Genomic DNA, 24,668 nt, shown 5'->3' with positions numbered 1-24,668 from the left:
GAGGTTCCTCACAAAGTTGAAAATAGAGCTACCCTATGATCCAGCAATCGAACTACTGGGTATTTACCCTAAAGATACAAATGTAGTGATCTGAAGGGGCACGTGCACCTGAATGTTTATAGCAGCAATGTCTACAATAGCCAAACTATGGAAAGAACCTAGATGTCCATAAACAGATGAATGGATAAAGAAGTGGTATATATATACAATGGAATACTATGCAGCCATCAAAAGAAATGAAATCTTGCCATTTGCGATGACGTGGATGGAACTAGAGGGTATCATGCTTAGCAAAATAAGTCAATTGGAGAAAGCAACTATCATATGATCTCCCTGATATGAGGAAGTGGAGATGCAACAAGGGGCGTTAAGGGGGTAGAAGAATAAATGAAACAAGATGGAATTGGGAGGGAGACAAACCATAAGTGACTCTTAATCTCACAAAACAAACTGAAGGTTGCTGGGGGGAGGGCATGTGGGACAGGGAGGTGGGGTTATGGACATTGGGGAGGGTATGTGCTATGGTGAGTGCTGTGAAGTGTGTAAACCTGGCGATTCACAGACCTGTACCCCTGGGGATAAAAATACATTATATGTTTATCAAAAATTTTAAAAAAAATGAATAATTAAAAAAAAAGAAAAATATACTAGAGGGGTTCAACAGCAGACTAGATGAAGCATATGAAAGACTCAGTTATGTAGAAGACAGAGAAGCTGAACTCACCCAAAAAGAGCAGAAAAAGAGGGGCGCCTTGGTGGCTCAGTTATTAAGCATCTGCCTTGGGCTCAGGTCACGATCCCATAGTCCTGGGATGCCTGCTTCTCCCTCTCCCACTTCCCCAGCTTGTGCTCCCTCTCTTGCTTTCTCTCTTTCAAATAAATAAATAAATCTTTAGAAAAAAAGAGCAGAAAAAGAAAAAATAATTTAAAGAAGTGAAGATAGCTTTTGTGTCTTATGGACAACATAAAGCAGAATAACATTCATATTATAGGGGTCCCAGAAGGAGGCAAGAGAGAGTAAAACAGCAGAAAACTTATTTGAAGAAACAATAGCTGAAAACTTCTTCAACCTAGCGAAGGAAACATCTAGATAAAGGAAGTCCAGAGTTCCAAATTTTAAACAAATAAACAAAACAAAAAAGATCGACACAAAGACACATAAGTAAAATTTGAAAAGTTAAAAATAGAGAATCTTAAAAGTATCAAGAGAAAAACAACTTATTACACACAAGGGAACCCCATAGGACTGTTCACATATTTTTCAAAAGCAACTGTGCAGGCAGAAGAAAGTGGCACAATATATTCAAAGGGCTTAAAGGAAAAAACAAACAATCAAACAAAAAACCTGACTAGCGTACTCTATCCAGTAAGATTAGCATTCAGAATTGAAGGAAAAAGAAAGAGTTTTCCAGATATGAAAAAGCAAAAGACTTCATTATAAGAAATGGTAAGGGACTTTTTTAAGAAGAAAGAAGGGTGTTGATTATTAATAAGAAAACATGTGGGAGTATAAATCTCACTAGTAAAGGTAAATACAGGAGCCCCCTACCCATTCATTATTGATAAGAGATATGTTCCAACACATTCTTGAAATTGAAGGTAGTAGCAAAACCTTATATATACTATGTTTATTCAATGCACACATATATATGATAAAGTTTAGCTTATTTTATAATTGTAAAAGATTAGCAATAACTTATAATGAAAAAGAACAATTATAACATTATACTGTAATAAAAGTTACATGAATGCAGTCTCTGTCTTTCTCAAAATAATTACTATACTGCACTTACCCTTTTTCTTGTGATGATTTGAGATGATAAAATGCATAAGTGATGAGGTGAAGTAAAGGGAATCCACATAAGCATTATGCTATAGCATTAGCCTACTGACCTGAGGATATGTCTTAAGTACCATTATCTTCTCTGGGCCATGGGTTCCCATTGGTAAATGATACCAAACAAAGAAAAACTGCAGATAATGAGGGCCTATTGTATATAATAAAGGTAGTGGGTTTATTGTTGACAATGGTAGTGTGAAGAATAAAAGACACAGTAGTTATAAAAAATTTAAAAAAATTTTAAAAAAGACACAGTAGTAAAAATAACGAAAAACACAACAATAGGTTAAGGGATATGCAAAATAAAAAGACATAAAAAGTTACATCAAAACAAAATATGGCAGGGAATAAAAAAATTTATAAAATATATATGTATATAGAGAGGGAGATGGAGAAAAAGAAGCAAGAGAGGGAAAAAGGAAGAAAGGGAGAATGAGGGAGAGAGGGAGAAAGAGGGGGAGAGAGAGAGCTATTATATGTGAGCCCCACAGTAACCAAAAAAAAACCTATAGTAGATAAAAAATAAGATAGTAACAAATGAATCTAAGTGTTATACTGAAGAAAGTCATCAAACCACAAAGGAAGAGAGCAGAAGAAGAAAGAAAAAGAGTCAAACTATAGAACAGATAGAAAATAATTAGCAAAATGGAAAAAAGTACCATATCTATCAATTATTTAAATATAAATGGACTTATATTTTTAATCAAAGGACACAGAGTGGTTGAATAAATATAAAACAAGACCCATCCATATGTTGTCTACAGGAGACTCACTTTAAACACAAGGACACACATACACATACACACACAGTCTAAGCACACAGACAGTAAAAGCAAAGGCATGGACAAGTAACAAAATGGCAATACATACCTACAAATAATTACTTTGAATGTAAATGGACTAAATGCTTAAATAAAAAGGCACAGAATGACAGAAGGAATAAGAAAACAACACCCATCTATATACTCCCTACAAAAGACTCATTTCAAACCTAAAGACACCTACAGATTGAAAGTGAGAAGATGGAAAATGCTATGTAAATGGCTGTCAAAAAAAAAGCTGGGATAGCAAAACTTACATTAAACAAAAAAGTCTTTAAAACAGAGTGCAACAACAAAGACACTATGTAATAATAAAGGGGACAAATCACCAAGAAGATGTGTAACAATTGTAAATATTTATGCACCAAAGATGGGAGTACCCAAAAACATAAAACAGCTAATAACAAACATAAAAGAAACAAACTGATAGTAATAGGACAACAGCAGGGGATTCTAACACCCCACTGACACTGATTGACAAATCATCCAAACAAAAGCAAGGAGGAAACAGTGGCTTTTCATGACACACTGATTCAGATGGAAATAACAAATATATTCAGAACATTCTAAACTAAAACAGCAGACTACACATTATTTTCAAGTACACATGGAATATTCTCCAGAACAGATCACATTTCAGCCACAAAACAAGTCTCAACAAATTAAAAAAGATCAGAGGCATACCATACATCTTTTTGGACTACAACACTATGAAACCAGAAATCAACCACAAGAAAAAATCTGGAAAGAGCATAAAAACATGGAGGTTAAATAACATGCTACTAAATAATGAATAGGTCAACAAAGAAATTCAAGAAGTTTCAAAAATTATGTGGAAACAAATGAAAATGAAAACAATGATCCAAAATCTTTGGGGTGCAACAAAAGCAGGTATAGGAATGAAGGTAATAGCAATACAGGCTTACTGAAAGAAGCAAGAAAAATCTCAAATAAACAATCTAACTTTACACCTAAAACAGCCTGAAAAAAGAACAATCAAAATCCAAAACTAGCATAAGGAAGAAAATAATAAAGATTTTAGCAGAAAATAAATGATATAGAACCCCCCCCCAAAAAAAACCCCAACAACCAATATAACATATAAATGAAATCAGGAGATATTTCCCTGAGAAGGTCAAGAAAATTGCTAAACTTCTAACCAGGCTCATCAAAAAAGAAAAAAACAAAACAAAACAAAACACAACAAGGAGAGAGAGAGAGAGAGAGAACCCAAAATAAACAAAATTACAAATGGAAGAGGAGAAATGACACCCAATATCAAAGAATTAAAAAGAATTGTAAGAGTACCATGAAAATAGGGGAAACTAAGAGAAAGGGGAGACAGAGAGGGGTACACAGTAGAATGCATACTGAGACACTTCCCTAAAGTCACTGGCTGGGAAAATGAGAGGGGCTGATTTTCCTAAGTTTTGGGGACCAGCAGGCTTGAAAACTGGTTTTAAAGCTCTGCGGTCATGTCTGGGTTATGGCCCTGAGGATGTTGTCCTGTTCCTGGAAAGAAGTCAGGCAAACAACTGGGGGCAGATGGAACAATCTGAGGAACTACTGGGACACAGAATGGAGGAGATTATTCACTTACCCTGGACATGTCTCTGATAGGTAGTTTCAGGGAGATGCCTCTACAGGGACCAAGGATCTAGCAGGTGTCACATCTCTCTCCTGCCTCTTAAAAAGGAAAAGCCTTATAAAGGAATAGAAGCTATATAAAGGATAAAGCCACCTGACAGACTGAGCCTGGTTCCTATGCTTGCTACCTAGCCTGCTTGCTGCAGGTCAAACTCCCCTGAACTCTGGCACTACCACCTTTCTGTGTCTAGCCTCCCTCAATCACAGCTGGGCAGGACTCTTTTCAGGAGAGCCTTTGCAGGCCTCAGCCAGTACAACCTGCTTAGAACCTATAGTTTTGAAAATCTGAGGACATGGTTAAAGCCCAGAAGATTCTGCTCTTTTCCTGGAGATAAGGCAGGCACACAGTTCAGAGGCAGACAACATGAAGACACTGATCTGGCGTGTGGCTGGGACACATAGGAGAATGTTCACTATTCTCAGTGCTTCCCTGAGAGAATCAAGTACAGAAACCTGTCCTCAGGGACAAAGATGCTGACTGGTGCCATTTTCCCCCTTGCCTCTCAGCATAAACACAGAACCACCTTAGGTGACAAAACTGAACACAGGCTGCTTAACCTGCTTAAGCAAAGAATCACACTCCTGAGCTTTGCTGGTCCTGCCCCTCACAGTCAAGTTAGCTACAGTCCCAGGGATGAGGATCTCTTCCCCAGAAGACCGACAGAAACTCCTGCTCACACCCCGTCTCCCAACCAGAGAGTTCTGCAAGGTTTCAGTTCTAGTGGAAGTAGCATCAGGACTCATTTATCAAGCAGACTAGAGCACACCTAGTTGAAATTTGCCACGCTCTGGCCAAGGACCAAACACTGCTCCCTGCAGATAAGGAGAACCTCTTAAAATGACTGGCCTGAAGGACAGAGTGCTATAACACAGTAACAAAGTACATGTAGAACATACCAGAGACAATCCCTGAAGCACAAGGCCCTGTACACTACATGCCCTCTTCTGCATAAAACCATTTGCTCTCAGAAGCAGGACACATAACAGGTTTTTCTAAGACAGAGATATAGAAAAAAATTCAAGATGGAAGAATTCATCCCAATGAAACAAGAAAAGGTCACAGTTGGAGTTCTCAGAGAAGCAGATATAAGTAACAAGCCTGATAAAGAATTTAAAGCAACAATCTAAGGATACTCGCTGGATTTGAGAAAAGAATGTAAGGCATCAGGGAGGCCTTTGCTGCAGAGATAGTCAAAAACAGTCAGAAATGAAAAATGCAATAACAGATCTGAAACAGACTTGATCCAAAGAAAATAAGCATGAAAGAAGCAGAGGGACATTTTAGTGATATGGAAGATAAGATAGTAGAAAATTATCACATTGAACAAAAGGGATATAGAAGAATTATAGTACACAAGTAGAGACTTAGAGAACTCAATGACTCCAAACATAATTACATTTATACCATAGGAGTCCCAGGAGAAGAAGAGAGAGAAAAAAGGACAGAAAATGATTTCATGAAATATTAGCTGAAAATATCACTAATCTGGGGAAAGAAACAGATATCCAGATCCAGGAGGTATAGAGAACTCCTCCAAAAAAATCAACAAAAGCGGGCAAATATCAAGACATACTGTAATTATATTTGCAAAATATAGTGATAAGGAAAAAAATCCTAAGAGCAGCAAGATAAAAACAGTCCCTAACTCAGAAGGAAAGACCCCCTAAGGCTAGCTGCAGATCTCTCAGCAAAAACATAGCAAGCCAGAAGGGAGTGGCATGATATATTTGAAGCCCTGAGTGGGGGAAAATCTGTAGCCAAGTAATAGCCACTTAGGCTATTACTAAGAATAGAGGGAGAGATAAAGAGTTTCCTAGGTAAAAACTAAAGCACACTGTGACCACTAAACCAGCCTAGTAAGAAATATGAAAGGAGACTCCTTGAATGGAAAGGAAAGACTAAGGTGACAAAGATAAGAATGGAACAGAGAAAATCTCCAGAAACAACGAGAAAACAAGTGATAAAATGGCATAAATAAATATCTATCAATAATTCCTATGAATGTAAATGGATTAAAACTCTAATCAAAAGACATATGGTGTCAGAATGGATAAAAAAACAAGACCTATCAATATGCTGCCTACAAGAAACTCATTATAAACTGTAAAACACCTGTAGATTAAAACTGAGGGGATGGAGAATGTTTATCATAGAAACGGAGGTCAAAAGATAGGAAGACTAGCAATCCTTATATCAGAAAACCTAGACTTTGAAACAAGACTATAACAAGATATGAAAAAGGGCACTATATCATATAAAAGGGACTATCCAACAAGAAGATCTAACAATTATAAGTATTAATGCCCCCAACTTGGGAACACACAAATATATAAAACTACTAACAACAAACATAAAAGGGCAACCCTCTTGGGTCCCCTTCCTTTTCAGGAGCTTTCTACTATCATTCAGTAAACCTTGCTTTGCTGCCCCCCAAACAAACAAACAAACAAAAAAACCATAAAGGGACTTACTGATAATAGTACAATAATAGTAGAGAATATTAACACATCACTTACATCAATAGACAGATCTTCTGGGCAGAAAATCAACAAGGAAATAATATCTTTGAGTGCCACACTGGACTACATGGACTTAATAGAAATATTCAGAACATCCCAACCTAAAGCAGCAGAATACCATTCTCTTTAGGGGCAAATGAGGCATTCTGCAAAATATATCACATACAGGGTCACCAATCATACCTCCCAAGTACAAAAAGATTGAGATCAAACCATGTAAATTTTCTCACCACAACATGATGAAACTTGAAGTCAGCCACAAGAAAAATTTGGAAAGACCAAAAACAGATGAAGGTTAAAGAACATCTTACTAGAGAATGAATGGGTCAACTGGGAGATCAATGAAAAAATTAAAATTATATGGAAACAAATGAAATGAAAACACAACAGTCCAACACCTTTCAGATGTAGCAAAAACACTTTGAAGAGGGAGATCTAGTAATACAGGCCTATGTATGCGAAGAATCAAGAAAAGTCTCAAATAAACAACTTAATCTTACACCTTACACCTAAAGGTGCTAGAAAAATAACAACAAACAAAGCCTAAAGCCAGCAAAAGAAGAGAAATAAGAGATAAGAGGAGAAATAAATGATTCAGGAACTAAAAATAAATAAATAAATAAAATAGATCAATGAAACAAGGAGCTGGTTCCTTGAAAAAATAAAACTGATAAACCCTTAGCCAGATTTATCTAAAAGAAAAGAGAAGGACCAAAATGAATAAAATCACAAGTGAGAGAGGAGAAATAATATCACAGAAATATAATCATAAGAAAATATTATGAAAAACTATATGCCAACAAATTAGACAACCTGGAAGCAATGAAAAAAATCCTGGAAACATATAAACTACCAAAACTGAAACAGGAAGAAATAAAAAATTTGAACATACTGATAACCAGCAAAGAAATTCAATCAGTAATCAAAAATCTCCCAACGAACAAAGTCCAGGGCCAGATGGCTACCCAGGTGAATTCTACCAAACAACTAAAGAAGAGGTAATACCTTTTCTTCTCAAAATATTCCAAAAAATAGAAATGGAATGAAAACTTACAAATTCATTCTATGAAGCCAGCATTACCCTAATACAAAAACCAGATGAACACTCCACTAAAATAGAGAACTATAGGCCAATATCACTGAAGAACATGGAGGTAAAAATTCTCAAAGAAATACTAGTAAATCAAATCCAATAGTACATTAAAAAAATCATTCTCCATGATCAAGTGGGATTTATTCCTAGTATGCAAGTATGGATTAATATTCAAAAATCAATCAATGTGATATACCACATTAATAAAAGAAAAAATAAGAATCATATGATCCTTTCAATAGACGGAGAAAAAGCATTTGACAAATTACAACATCCATTTATGATAAAGAAAACTTCAATATATTAGGTCTAGAAGGAATATACCTCAACATAATAAAGGGCTTATATGCAAAACTCACAGCAAACACATTACTCAATGAGGAAAAACCGAGAGCTTTTAGCCTAAAGTCAGGAACAAGAAAAGAATGTCCATTCTTACCACTTTTATTCAATATATTACTGGAAGTCCTAGCCACAGCAATCAGGAAACAGAAGGAAATAAAAGGAGTATAAATCAGAAGGAAGACATAAAACTTCAGTATTTGCAGTTGAGATATTACTCCATGTAGAAAACCTGTAAGACTCCACCAGAAAATGACTAGAACTGATAAACAAATTCTGTAAAGTCACAGGATATAAAATACATGTGAAGAAATGTGTTGCTTTTCTATACACTAATAATGAAGCAGTAGAAAGTGAAATTAATAAAATAATCCATTTTACAATTAAACCAAAAACAATAAAATATCTAGGAATCATCTAAAGAGGTAAAAGAGCTATAGTGTGAAAATGATAAAACTTTGATGAAAGAAATTGAAGATGATACAAGGAAATGGAAAGACATTCTATGCTCATGTATTGGAAGAACATATATTGTTAAAATTTTTATACTGCCCAAAGAAAGCTACAAATTTAATGCAATCCTTAAAAAAATACCAAAACCATGTTTCACAGAAATAGAAGAAATAATCTTAAAATTTGTATGGAACCACTAAAGACACTGAATAGCCAAAGCAATCTTGGAAAAACACACACACACACACACACACACACACAAACCTGAGGCATCACAGTATCATAATTCCAGATGTCAAGTTATATTACAAAGCTATACTAGTCAAAACAGGATGGTACTTGTACAAAAACAGACACAAAGATCACTAGAACAGAACAGAGAGCCCAAAACGAACCTACAATTATGCAATTAGTTTTGACAATGGAGAAAAGAATACACAATGGGAAAAAGATAGTCTCTACAACAAATCATGTTGGCAAAAATGGACAACTACATGCAAAATAATGAAACTGGATCCTTTCTTATACCATACACAAAAAATAAACACAAAAAGAATTAAAGACCTAAATGTGAAATCTGAAATCATAAAAATTCTACAAGAGGGTAAAGGTAGTAATTTTTCTGACATCAGCTGTAGCAAAATTTTACTAGCTTTGTCTCCTGAGGCAAGGGAAAAAAGATCAAACAAACTTTTGGGAATACATCAAAATAAAAAGCTTCTACACAGCAAATTAAATGATCAACACAACTGAAGGCAACCTAATGAATGGGAGATGATACTTACAAATGATGTACCCTATAAAAGGCTAGTACTGCAAATATACATAGAATTGATACCCATCTGTAAAACAGTGTGGAGTTTCCTCAAAAAAATTTGAAAACAGAACTACCCTATGATCCAGTAATTGCAACACTGGTTATTTACAAACACACACACACACACACACACACACACACACCGCTAATTCAAAGGGGTATTATACCCCTCTGTAGCATTATTTACTATAGTCAAATTATTGAAGGAGTCCCAGTGTCCATCAATAGATAAGTGGATAAAGAAGATGTGGTATATATTTGTACAATAGAATATTTTTCAGACATAAGAAAATGAAATCCTGCCATTTGCAATTACAGGATAAACCAAATTGACATAATTTTATTTTTTTAAGATTTTATTTATTTATTGGACAGAGAGAGAAAGAGAGCACACTAGCAGGGGGAGCAGGAGAGGGAGAAGCAGGCTACCCACTGAGGAGGGAGCCTGATGTTGGGCTCAATCCCAGGACCCTGGGATTATGACCTGAGCCAAAGGTAAAAGTTTAACTGACTGAGCCACCCAGGTGCCCCAAACTGACACACTTTTAGCTAGACTCACCAAGAAATAAAGAAAAATGGCTCAAATAAAATCAGAAATGAAGGTAAGGGGGTGTTCCAAGATGGTGGAGTAGTAGGGGGACACTGAACTTGCCTTACCCTTTGAAATACAGCTAGATAAAACTTCAACTATTTTGACTAGGAAGAGGATCTGAGGAGTACAGAAACAATCTGCACAGTTGGAGTGAGAGAATTTGGCAGAGATGAGTTTCAGAAACCCGAACAGAGGGACTGGGAAACCGCACAGCTGGGAAGGGGAGAAAGCACAGTTCATGGAGCAAAGTCTAGAAGAGGGAGAAAGTTGGAAAGATTGCAGTGGTTTGTAACCACACAAAAAGCCGTGGGGAGGGGATCCTTGGGTTGCTCAGGGAGAGACTGCTCCCCTTCCTGAAGGGCATTTGGAGGAGCATATTCGTCCTCTCCTGAGAAAAAGGGACAGCTGGGGAGCCAGTGAGTGAAGCTCAGCTTTGGGGTCAGACGGGCATGTAGAGGGTAAAAAAATTTTATGGTGTGAACACACAGGCTCAAAACTCTGTGTGCATGCCAAACAGCTGGTTTTCTAGAACTGAATGACCGTCCACAACAGCAGAACGTGGATAACCTTGCTGCCAATTTTTGCTGTCTGCCACCATAGATTCAAGCCTCTGCAATGGCTTTTATATGACAAAGAGGAGTAGGGGACTGAGTCAAGTGCAGGTGGCTGATAACCTGGCTCATATTTTTCACTGAGCATTACAATAAACTCAAGCTTCTGCACACACACTATGTGAAGGCTTTCCAGGGACAGGATAGTGCTGGGCATGCCCTGAGCCTCCCAGCCAGGAGACAGGAGTAGGAATGCATAACAATAGGCCATTTAAAATGAGCCACTGGCCAGAGATTAAATAAAGGAGATCTGTGGCTCTGGGTGTGCCAACGACCCATATACAGACAGTTTAGGTCAGGGAACTAAGGAGGGCCCAGGACACAGGAGACTGCTGGCTACTCTAAGAAGGCCTCCTGAGCAGTGGCTGCCAGGAGTTCCCTTCCCCAGGGGCAAGAGGGTGAGGTGGCACCATATTCTACCTCCTTCACCACCCCTCTCACCTTCCACCCACCAGCACAATAGGACTCCAGAGAGAAACACAGCACCTCGGGTAAGGATTGGAGTCCAAACACCAAAACCCACCCCCTGGCCTGAGAGGAACATCTTTACAAGGGCAAGTCAGCTTCTGTGCCATCACAGCAGGCCTCTGCCTCAGAAGAACAACATAAACCCCCACATCTATCAAGTCTACTGATTAAAAAAAGCTCCAAAACATCAGCTTCTGGCTTAATTTCACAAACAATTCAAAGCATACCTACTTAAAGGACCAAACATTCCCTATTACAAGCAAGGTGGAACTCTGTAGAGGAAGGACCAGTGGGAAAGAGCAGCCAAAACAGCGGAGTGTACACACCATACACCATAATCACTTCCTGGAGATATTCTTGATGTTTTTATATTATTACTGCTATCATTGCTGTTTTTCTTTTTCTTTTCTTTTCCTTTTTTCCCCTTCTCTTTCTTTCCTTCTATCTTTTGTGGACAAAATGACTAGGAGGAGATATTCCCAGCAAAAGAAAGAAACAGAGGTAGTACTCTCTGCCATAGATTTAACCAATATGGATGTAAGTAAGATGTTGGAAATAGAAATCAAAACAATGACTATAAAGATACTAGCTGGGCTTTAAAAAAGCATAAAAGATACTAGAGAATCCTTTATTGCAGAAATAAAAGAACTAAAATCTAAGCAGGCTGAAATTAAAAATGCTATTACAGAGATGCAGTAAAAAAAAAACGGAGGCTCTAATTACTAGGGTAAATGAGGCAGAAGAGTCTATGATACAGAAGACAAAATGAAGAAAGTAAGGAAGCTGAAAGAGAGAAAAACAATGACTTGATCATGAGAGGAGACTTTAAGAAATCAGTGATACCATAAAGCACAATAATATTTGAATAATAGGGGTCCCAGAAAATGAGGAAAGAGAGAGGGGGCACAAGGTTTACTTGAACAAGTTATAGCTGAGAACGTCCTTAATCAGGGAAGGAAACAAGCATTCAAGATCGGGGGCACAGAGAAGCCCCATCAAAATCAATAAAAATAGGGAAACATGTAATTTCTGACATATAAAAGTGAAGCTTACAAATTTCAGAGATAAAGAAAAACCCTGAAAGGAGTAGACCCATAAGGCTGGAAGCAAACCTGTCCACAGAGATCTGGCAGGCCAGAAAGGACTGGCATGATATATTCAAGGTGCTAAGTGAAAAAAAATATACAGACAAGAATATTTTATCCAGCAAGTCTTTCATTGAGAACTGATGGAGAGATAAGGAGGTTCCAGGACAAATAAAAACTAAAGAATTTGTGATCACTAAACCAGCACTGCAAGAAATATTAAAGGGGATACTTTGAGTGAAGAGAGAGCCCAAAAGTAACACACACTGGAAAGGAACAGAGACAATCTATAGAAACAGTGACTTTACAGGTAAAACAATGGCAATAAATTCATATCTTTCAATAATTACTCTGAATATAAAGGGCCAAATGTTCCAATCAAAAGACACAGGGTATCAGTTAAAAAAGGAAGACCCAATATGCTGTCTACAAGAGACTAATTTTAGACCTAAAAATACCTCCAGATCGAAAGTGAGGGTGTGGAGAACCATTTCTCAGACTAATGGATATCAAAAGAAAGCTGGGGTAGCAATCCTTCTAACAGACAAATTAGATTTTATTTTATCTTTTTTAAGATTTTATTTATTTATTTGACAGAGAGAGATCACAAGTAGGCAGAGAGGCAGGCAGAAAGAGAGGAGGAAGCAGGCTCCCTGCTGAGCAGAGAGCCCGATGCGGGGCTCGATCCCAGGACCCTGAGATCATGACCCGAGCTGAAGGCAGCGGCTTAACCCACTGAGCCACCCAGGCGCCCCGACAAATTAGATTTTAAATCAGAGACTATAATAAGAACTGAACAGGGATACTATATAATAATTAAAGGTTTGATACAAGAAGTAGTTCTAACAGTTCTAAATATTTATGCTCCTAACTTAGAAGCAGCCAATTATATAAACCAATTAACAAAATTTAAAAAAAAATTGATAATAATACAATAACAGTAGGGGACTTTAACACTCCACTCACCATAACACAGATCATCTAAGCAGAAGACCAATAAGGAAAAAAGGCTTTGAATAACACACTGGACCAGATGGACGTCACAGATATATTCAGAGCATTTTGTCCTAAAGTAACAGAATACATATTCTTCTCAAATGCACATGGGACATTCTCCAGAACAGATTACATACTTGGTCACAAATCAGTACTCAACCAGTACCAAAAGTCTGGGATTATTCCCTGCATATTTTCAGACCACAGTGCTTTAAAACTTGAACTCAATCACAAGAGAAAATTTGGAAGGAACACAAATACATGGAAGTTAAAAGCAACACCAAAACAATGTATAAGTCAACAAGGAAACTAAAGAAAATTTTTAAAAATTCATGGAAGCAAACAAAAATGAAAACACAAGAGTTCAGGACCTTTGGGAGGCAGCAAAGGTGGTCCTAAGAGGGAAGTATAGAGAAATACAGGCCTTTCTCAAGGAAACAAGAAAGGTTTCAAATACACAAGCTACTATCACATTTAAGGAGTTGGAAAAATACAGAAAACCAAGCCAGAGGAAATAAACAATAAAGATTAGAGTAAAAATCAATGAGACTTGATTGATCATTTGATTCAACAGTGAGAACTGTAGAACAGATCAATGAAACTAGGAGCTGGTTATTTGAAAGCATTAGTAAGACTGCTAACCCCCTTGTCAGACTTATCAGAAAGAAATTTTGCATTTATTTATTCACATTCACATTCAACATTCACAAATCAATCAACATGACACATTACATTAATAAAAGAAAGGACAAGAGTTATGTGATACTCTCAATTGATTCAGAAATAGCATTTGATGAAATACAGCATACTTTCTTGATTAAAACTCTCCACAGTGTAGGGACAGAAGGAAAATACCTCAATATCATAAAAGTCATTTATGAAAAGCCCTCAGTAAATATCTTCTCAACAGGGAAAAACTGAGACCTTCCCCTAAGGGCAGACACATGACAATGATGTCCACTTTCATCCCTGTTGTTCAATATAGTACTGAAAGTCCTATCCTCAGCAATCACACAAAAAAGAAAGAAGAAAGAAAGAAAGAAAGAAAGAAAGAAAATCATCCACAGTGGCAAAGAAGAAGTCAAAATTTCACTATTCCCAGATGACATGATACTCTATGTGGAACACTCAAAAGTCAACCTAAAAATTGCTATATCTCACATGGGAAGTCATAAAAGTGGTAGGACATAAAATCATGCAAAGAATTAATTGCATTGTTACATAATAACAATGAGACAAAAAAAATAGAAATCAATGAATTGATCCTATTTACAATTGTACCAAACACCATATGATACTTAGGAATAAATCTAACCAAAGAAATAAAGAATCCATATTCTGAAAAATATGGAATGCTTGTGAAAGAAATTGAGGAAAACACAAAGAAATGTAAAAACATTCCATGCTCATGGATTGGAAGAACAAATATTTTTAAAATGTCTATGCTACCTAGAGCAATCTACACATTCAATTCAATCCCTATCAAAATACCATCTACAAGCTAGGTGATAGGCATTAAAGACAGCACACGATGTGATGAGCACTGGGTGTTATATGCAACTGATGAATTATTGAACACTACATCTGAAAGTAATGATGTACTATATGCTGGCTAATTGAATTTAAATTTAAGAAATCTACATTTTTCACAGAGCTGGAACAAATAATGCTACAATTTGTATGAAACAAGAAAACACCCCGAACAGCCAAAGGAATGTTGAAAAAGAAAACCAAAGCTGGTGGCATCACAATGTCAGACATCAAGCTATATTACAAAGCTCCAGTCATCAAGAGAGTATTGTACTGGAACAAAAACAGACACATAGATTAATGGAACAGAATAGAGAACACAGAAATGGTCCCTCAACTCTATAATTAACTAATCTTTTTTTTTTTTGAAGATTTTATTTATTTGTTTGTTTGACACAGAGAGAGAGAGAGAGATCACAAGTAGGCAGAGAGGCAAGAAAAGAGAGAGGAGGGGACTGCCTGCAGAGCAGAGAGCCCGATGCAGGGCTTGATCCCAGGACCCTGAGATCGTGACCTGAGCTGAAGGCTGAAACTTAACCCACTGAGCCACCCAGGTGCCCCCTATAGTTAACTGACCTTTGACAAAACAGGAAAGAATATCCAATGGAAAAAAGACATTCTCTTCAACAAATGGTGCTGGGAAAACTGGATAGCCACACATAGAAGAATGAGACCGGCCCATTATCTTATATCATACAGAAAAATAAACTCAAAATGCATAAAAGACCTAAATGTGAGACAGGAATCTATCATGTCCTAGAGGAGAATACAGGCAGCAACCTCTTTGACCTTGGCCACAACAACTTCTTGCTAGACACATCTCCAAAGGCTAGGGAAACAAAAGCAAAAATGAATTGTTGGGTCTTCATCAAGATAAAAAGCTTTTGCATAGTGAAGGAAACAGTTGACTAAATCAAAAGACAAGCTACAGAATGGGAGAAGATACTTGAAATATCTCATCAAATAACAGGCAAGTATCTGAGATGTAAAAGAACTTACAAACTCAACACCCAGAAAAACAAATAATCCTGTCAAGAAATGGACAACTGACATGAACAGACATTTCTCCAGAGAAGACATACAAATGGCCAACAGACACATTAAAAAAAGCCATTTAAAAAAACATTACATGGCTTCAGGGAACTATAAATCAAAACCACAATGGGATACCACCTCACACTGGGTAGCATGGCTAAAATTAACAAGTCTGTCATTACAGACATTAGCAAGGATGTAAGAGAAAGGGGAACCCTATTACACTGCTATTGGAAAGGAAGCTAGTATAGCCACTCTGGAAAACAGCATGAAGAATCCTGAAATAATTAAAAATTGAGCTTCAGTATGACCCAGCAACTGCACTACTAGGTATTTACTGAAAGGATACAAACTAGAGGGTATTATGCTAAGCAAAAAAATCAGAGAAAGACAATTTTCATACAATTTCACTCATATGTGGAATTTACAGAGCAAAACAGAGGATCACAGTGGAAAGGAGGGAAAAATTAAATAATAATAAATTAGAGAGGGAGAAAAAGCCTGAGGACTCAATTATAGGAAACAAACTGAGGTTTTCTGGAGGGCGTGTGGGTAGGGGGAAGGGGTAACTGGGTGGTTGACATTAAGGAGGGCATGTGAATATAATGAGCACTGGGTGTTACATTCAACTGATGAATTACTGAACTCTACCTTTGAAACTAATGATATATTACATGTTAATTAATTGAATTTGAACACAATAAAATAAAAAATACAAGAACAGAAACAGAACAAAAAACAAAAACAAAAACAAAAAAGGAAATGAAGGAGATATTACAACTGTTAACACAGAAATATAGAACATTATAAGAGGCTGCTATGAATAATTATAAGCCAAGAGATTAGACTACCTAGAAGAAATGGTAAACTTCTGGAATCCTTTCATAATCTAAGCCTAGATCAAGAAGAGAGAAAAAAATCGGAATAAACTAATTTGTAAAAATAAAACTATCATTTATATATTAAAAAAAATTCTCAGGAGAAGGGATTAGAGGGAAATTGGAAGGAGAGGTGAACCATGAGAGACTATAAACTCTGAAAAACAACCTGAGGGTTTTGAAGGGGCGGGGGGTGGAAGGTTGGGGGAATCAGGTGGTGGGTATTAGAGAGGGCATGGATTGCATGGAACACTGGGTGTGGTGCGAAAACAATGAATACTGTTATGCTGAAAAAAATTAATTAAAAAAAATTCTCAACAAAGCCAGATACCTTGATAGGTGATTTCTACAAAACATTTAAAGAGAGATAATACCTATCCTAGAATTAGTTCCAAAATATTGAAGTGCAGGCAAAGTTTCCAAAGTCATTTCATGCTGTCAGCATTATCCTGGTAACAAAATCATCCAAAGACACTAAAAAACCAAAAGGAAGCAAAAGAAAAACATAGATATCCCTGATAAACATAGATACAAAAATTCTCAACAAAATATTGGTAAACAAATTAAAAAATTCATTAAAATTAGTATGTCTCATGATGGAGTGGGATTTATTACAGGGATATAACAAAGATTCCACTTCCACAAATCAAACAACATGATACCTCATATTAATTGTGTAAAAGATAAAAATTATATGATCATGTCACTAGATGTACAAAAAGCATGACAAAATTCAACATCCATTTAGGTGAAACATCTCAAAAATGTTGGTGTATAGGGAACATACCTCAACATAGTAAGTCCACAGCTAACATCATACTCAACAATGAAAAGCTTTCTAAGATCAAGAACAAGATAAGAATGTCCACTCTCTCCACTTTTATTCCACACAGGTATTAGAAATCCTAGCCAGAGCAATTAGGCAAGAAAAAGAAATAAAAAGGCATCTAAATTGGGAAGAAGTAAAACTGTCACTATTTGCAGACACCATCATTTTGTGTATAGAAAACACAGACAGCTCCATTAAAAAAAAAAGTGTTAGAACTAATCAACAAAGTCAGTAACCTTGCAAGGAACAAAATCAACATGGATTTGCATTTTTATAAACTAATAATGAACTATCAGAAACAGAAATTAAGAAAAGTATCCATTTACATTATATATGAAACTAATGAATCACTGAACACTACATCAAAAACGAAAGATGTATTATATGTTGCCTAATTGAACATAATAAAAAATTAGAATTAAAAAAGAATAAAATATCTAGCTATAAACTTAACCAAAGAAGTGAAAAATCTATACAAACCATAAAACGCTGATGAAAATAACTGTAAAAGACACAAATAAATGGAAAACTATTCCAAACCTACGGACTGGAAGAATTAATATTGTTAAAATGTCCATATTATCAAAAAATGTACAAATTTAATGCAATCCCTACCAAAATTCCAGTGGTATTATTCAAAAAATATAGAACGGACAATTCTAAAATCTGTTTGGAATCATAAAAGACCCCAAATAGCCAAACCAGTCTTGAAAAAGAAAAAAATAAAAGTTGTAGTCATCAAGCCCCTTGATTTGAAACTATATTACAAAGCTATACTAATCAAAACAGTATGATATTGGCATAAATACAGACATATACCTCAACAGAACAGAACTAAAGGCCCAGAAATTAACCCACACATATACAGTCAATTATTTTATGACAAAGGACATAAGTAAACACAAGGGGTGAAATAGTCTCTTTAATAAATGGAATTGGAAAAAAATGGAATTGGGTAAACTGGACAGCCACATGAAAAGAATGGAACTAAACAATTATCCTTTACCATACACAAAAATTAACTCAAAATGGATCAAAGAGTTAAATATAGGACCTGAAACCATAAAACTCCTGGAAGAAAACTTAGGAAGTAAATTACTTGACAGTCTTGATTTTTTAACTGATCTGAAAGCAAAGGTAACAAAAATAAAAATAAACAAGTGGGACCACATCAAACTAAAAAGAAAAGAAAAACATCAATGGAATGAAAAGGCAATGTACTAAATGGAAGAAAACATTTTCAAGTCACATATCTGATAAGGTATTCCTATCCAAAATATATAAAGAACTCCTGCAATTCATCACCAAAAACAATCAAACAATTCAATTAAAAAAAAAAGAGCAGAGGATCTGAGTAGACACATTTTCAAAGGAGATATCACTAATCATCAGGGAAATAAAAATCTAACCCACAGTGAGTTATCACTTCACATCTATTAGAAAGCCTATCATCAAAAAGACAAGAAATAGTAAGTCTTGAGGAGGATGTGGAGAAAATGGAACACAAGCACTACTGGTAGTAATGTAAATTGGTAGAGCTAGTATGCAAACCAGTATATGAAGTTTCCTAAAAAAATTAAAAATAGAAGTATCATATGATTTAGCAATTATAGGACTAGATATTTATGCAAGGGAAACAGAAACACTAACCTGTTATGTTGACTGCAGCATTATTTACAATGGCCATATATGTAAATCATGTGTCCACTGATGTATGAATGGACTAAGAAGATACAGCATACAGGGGCACCGGGGTGGCTCAGTGGGTTAAGCCGCTGCCTTCGGCTCAGGTCATGATCCCAGGGTCCTGGGATCGAGCCCCGCATCAGGCTCTCTGCTCAGCAGGGAGCCTGCTTCCTCCTCTCTTTCTGCCTGCCTCTCTGCCTACTTGTGATCTCTCTCTGTCAAATAAATAAATAAAATCTTTAAAGAAAAAAAATAAAAAGATTTGGGCGCCTGGGTGGCTCAGTGGGTTAAGCTGCTGCCTTTGGCTCAGGTCATGATCTCAGGGTCCTGGGATCGAGTGCCGCATCGGGCTCTCTGCTTGGCAGGGAGCCTGCTTCCCTCTCTCTCTCTCTCTGCCTGCCTCTCCGTCTACTTGTGATCTCTCTCTGTCAAATAAATAAATAAAATCTTTAAAAAAAAAAGAAGATACAGCATACAAACACACACACACACACACACACACACACACAGTGGAATATTATTTAGCCATATAAAAGAAGGAAATCTTGTCTTTTGTAACAAAATGGTTGGTCCCTGAATGTGTTATGCTAAGTGAAATAAGTCATAGACAAATACCATACTATCTCACTTATATATGTAATCTAAAAAATGAAACAAACAAAAGTCATGGATATGGAGAACATAGTGGTGGCTGCCTAGGGGAGGATGATTGATGGGTGGGGGAAATGCAGGGGTTAGTAGGTACAAACTTCAGTTGTGATACATGAATAGGTCATGGGTATGTGGCATGCAGCATGGTGACTAGTCAATAGTACTGCAGTGTATATTTACAGATGCCACAAGAATAGATGTTAAAATTTCTCATCACAAGAAAAAAAATCTTGTAACTTTTTGTGGTGACAGGTGGTAATTAGACTTACTGTGGTGATCAATTTTCAGTGTATAGAAGTATCAAATCATTTTATTATACACCTAAAACTAACATAAAGTTGTACATCGATTATATATCAATTAAAAAATAATGCAGAAAAAGAGGAACAAAGTAAAGAAGAGATGGGACAAAAAAAAACACACAAACAGCAAAATTGGAGATTTAAACCCAGCCATATCAATATTAAATGTAACAGGTCTAACACCCAAATTAAAAGGCACAGATTTTCAGATTGGATAAAAAGCAAGGACAATTATGTTGTCCTTAAGTACTGCCTCAAGTATTGCACATTAAATATGAAGACAGAAACAGATTAAATGAAAACATGAAAAACAATATATCAGGGTAAACCAATAAAAAAGCTTGGATGATTATATTAATATCAAAGAAGATTTCAAAGCAAAGAACATTAGCAGTGTTAAAATAAGTCATCTTGTAATAAAAAAAGGTTAATTTATCAAGGATAAATGAAAATCTTAAAAATTTGCACACTTAACACAACTTTGAAATACATGAAGCAAAAATTAAAATAAATTCAATAAAAAATAGATAAATCCGTAATTATAATCAAAGGTTTAAATTTCTATATCTCGAAAGTTTACAGAATATGTAGGCAAAAACTTAGGAAGAATGTAGTTGACTTAATATTACTGTCAGCCAACAATCTAATTGGCATTTATAGAACCGTCCACCATGCAAAATCAAAATACATATTCCTCTCAAGCACACATGGAATATTTACTAAGGTACATTATATTCTGGAGCAAAAAATAATTATAAGTGAATTTAAGGGAATTCAAGTAATATAAACTATGGTTCATGAAATTAAATTAAATTAGAAATCAATAATAGAAAGCTATCTGGAAATTAGAGTATGCAGACCTGAGGGAAAATTAAAACATATATCAAAATTTATGGGATAATGCTAAAACAGTATTTAGAAGGATAGTTATAACACTACACATCCATGTTAGGAAAGATGAAAGGTCTCAAATCAGTAATTTCAGCTTACATTTTAAAAACCAGAAAAGTCAGTGAAACATAAAGTAAGCAGAAAAAATGAAGTAATACAAATTAAAGTGGATAACAATGAAATAAAAATGGAAATAACAATAGAAAAAAAATCAATGAAACCAAAAGTCAGTTGGTTTTGAGAAAAAATAAGAGAAATTGATAAATCTCAAGCAAAGCTAAGCAAGATAAAAAAGAGAAAAGATACAAAATACCAACATCAGGAATGATACAAATATCAATAATGTTTCTACTGCTATAAAAAGGATAATTAAGGGACTATTATGAACAATTTCATGTCAATGAATTTGATAAATTTGTTAAAACATTAAATTCCTTAAAAGACACAAGATAACAAAGTTCACTCAAAAAAGAAAGATAAACTAAATACCTACAAGTCTCTTAAGTAAATTGAATTTGTAGTCAAAACACCTCACTATTAAAAACTTCAGGCCCAGATAGCTTCACTGGTGAATTCTACCAATCATTTAATAACAGTTTTACAATGAATTCTTCTAGAAAACTCAACAGGAGAAAACACTCATTCTATAAAACCAGAATTGTTCTGGCATTAAAACTAGACATAAAAAATATAAGAAATCTAAAGTCAAATATCCCTCATAAAAATAAATATAAAAATCTGAAAAAAATTTAGAAAATATCATCCACCAATATGAAAAAAAGATACTACCCCATGTCTACTTGGGGGATTTACCCATAATCAAGACTGCTTCAACATTTGACAATAAATCAATGTAATTCACCTGTGAAAAGATTAAAGAAGAAAAAACATAATATCTCAATAATTACACTAAAAGAATATTACAAACCTAATGTACATACCTGATAAAAATGAAATAAACTAGCAACCGAAGAGAACTTGCACAACCTGATAAAGAACATGTAAAAAGACCTATACTGAACTTTGTAATTTATGCTAAAATGAAGTTATTCCCCCCTGTGATTAGAAATAACTAAAAGAAATAAGGCAAGAAGGTCTGGAGACTGGAGAGTCAAACCACTGCAACAAGGGCAAATAAAAGAAAAAAATTATTTTCATAAAGAAAAAAAAAGCAAAAATTCCTTGTTAGTAGGTTATAAATAGAAAATTCTATGGAATCTACTAAAAACACTATTAGGTGTAATAAGTAAGTTAAATTATGGGAGACAAATACAATATGAAAAAAAACCTGTATTTTCATCCAACTTGAAAATGAATAAGAAAGCAATTCCATTTACAATGTCATTTTATAAAAGGAAATACTTACAGATAAATCTGATAAAAAATGTGCATGACCTATACAGACCAGACATTGCTGAGAGAAATTAAAGGAGACTCAAAAACTGGAGAAAAAAGTCACATTCAAGGATTGATGACTCAGTGTTGTGAAAATGGCAATTATCTGCAAATTAACCTACAGATTCAATGCAATCCCAATGAAAATCCCAGCAAGCTTTTTTATAGAAAGTGAAAGGCTGATTTTAAAATTGATATGGAAATACAAAGGACCCAGAAGAGGCAAAGCAACTTTGAAAAAGAAGAGCAAAGCTCAAGGATTTGCACTAACTTACTTTAAGACATATTATAAGGGTACGGTAATTAAGAAATCAAGTAGCAGTGAAATAAAGATAAACAAATAGATCAATGAACAAAACAGAATGTCCAGAAATAGACCTTCACATCCATGGTCAATTGGTAACCAACAAAAATGCAAGGTGATTCAATGAAGAAAGCATAGACTTTTAATCACCATGTTAGCACACTGGGATATGTATATGGAAAAGAAGAAAGAAAGACAGAAAAGAAAGACAGAAAGAAAGAAAAGGACTTCAACACATACCTGTCACCATACACTAAAATAAACTCAAAATGGATTATAAACTTAAATGCAAAATTTTAAAAATGTCTAGAAAACATAGAAAATCTATGTGACCTGAGATTAGGCAAATATTCTTTATATAGGACAACAAATTCATAAAAGAAAAAAAAAACAAGTTGGAATTCATCAAAATCAAGAACTGCTTTTGAAAGGCAGTATTAAAGAGAACAAAAAGACAAGCCACAGACCAGAAGAAAACATTTGCAAGCAACATATATGAGAAAGGACATACCATCCAAAATGTATACTTTCAAAACTCAGAAAGCATACAACTTAATACAAAATAAGCCAAAGATTTAAACAAATATTTTATCAAAGACAGATGCTGAATAAGTGCATGAGAAGATGCTCAACATCATTAGTCATTCGGATTATGCAATTCAAAATCACAATAGGTGCAGCTACACAATTATGCCCCAAATCATAACAAGACTACTGACCATATTAAGGGTTGGCAAGGATGTGGAGCAACTAAAACTCTCACACGTGGCCGCTGGGAATGTAAAAATTACAATCCTACCTTAGAAAACAATTTGATAAGTGTCTTTAAAAAAAGTTTAAAAACATACACATATGAAATAGCCCAGTCATTATACTCCTAGGTATCTAATCATCAAAAATGAAAACATAACCATGAAAATGAAAACATATGTCCATACAATCATTCGTGCATGAGTTTTTGTAGGAGCTCTATTAGTAATACCCAAAGACTACAAACAACCCAAAGACTACAAACAACCCAAATACCCATCAGTAAGTTAATGCATAAACAAATGGCACTGTATCCATACAGTGGAATACTGTTCAGCAATAAAAGTGAATGAACCACTGATTCATACAACACCATGGCTAAATCTCAAAATAATTATTCTGAGTTAAATAAGCTATACAGAAAATGGATACTATATGATTCCATTTATATAAAGTCCTAGAAAATATAAACTCAATAATCACAGAAAGCAGATTCAGTAGGGGCAGGGCAAAAGGGAGGCATTACAAAGGTGCACAGGAAATGGTTGGGGGTGATGGATAAACTTACTATCTTGATTGTGATGACAGCTTCACAGGTATATCCAAATGTCAAATTTTATTAAAGTATGTACTCTAAAATGAGCAATTCACTGTATGTCAATTAATACCTTCATAAAGCTATTTTAGAATACATTGAACACTGCTCCCAGAAGAATTCTGGTAGCTTGAGTAGCCAAAATCCTAGGCTTGCCCCATCTACTTGATCCAGTTATTTACTCTGATCTTGTGCCTAAAGGAATAATGAGTAACACACTCAGATAGTCTAAATGATAGGCAGACAGAAAATGCCATTAACTGCCACATCAACTAAAGAGTAGGCAGTGAAACAAACAATAATTATTTAAAATTTCTATAGAAAAAATTAATTGGTAGAACACAAATGATTTTTCTTAGTTTTTTTTCAATAAAAATAGGGTAAAAATTTACAAACAGATACCAACCTCTTTGGATAATCTTGTGAAGACATCTCCTCCCCTGAGAAAATCCAGTATTAAATACAGCTTCCCTTCAGTCTGAAAGGCTAATTACAAATTAGGATGTAGTAACAGAACATTAACAGAATCTTAAAGGC

The 24,668-nt window shown here is 35.2% G+C and overlaps 1 protein-coding gene across 4 annotated transcripts in view; it reads right to left on the bottom strand.

The window, feature by feature from the left end:
• Window positions 1-24,668, bottom strand: part of RPS6KA6 (ribosomal protein S6 kinase A6) — a 188,686-nt gene that overhangs the window by 72,918 nt on the left and 91,100 nt on the right. For all 4 annotated transcript variants that reach the window (XM_044235804.1, XM_044235805.1, XM_044235806.1 and 1 more), the window contains one exon: window positions 24,538-24,617. In XM_044235804.1, the coding sequence (XP_044091739.1) occupies window positions 24,538-24,617 (80 nt within the window). The remainder of the gene's footprint in view (window positions 1-24,537; window positions 24,618-24,668) is intronic.

Source organism: Neovison vison, chromosome X (assembly GCF_020171115.1).
Source record: "Neovison vison isolate M4711 chromosome X, ASM_NN_V1, whole genome shotgun sequence".
NCBI classification, from domain to species: domain Eukaryota; kingdom Metazoa; phylum Chordata; class Mammalia; order Carnivora; family Mustelidae; genus Neogale; species Neogale vison.
Note: the sequence above shows the minus strand (reverse complement) of the source record. Positions and strands in the feature narration are given on the sequence as shown.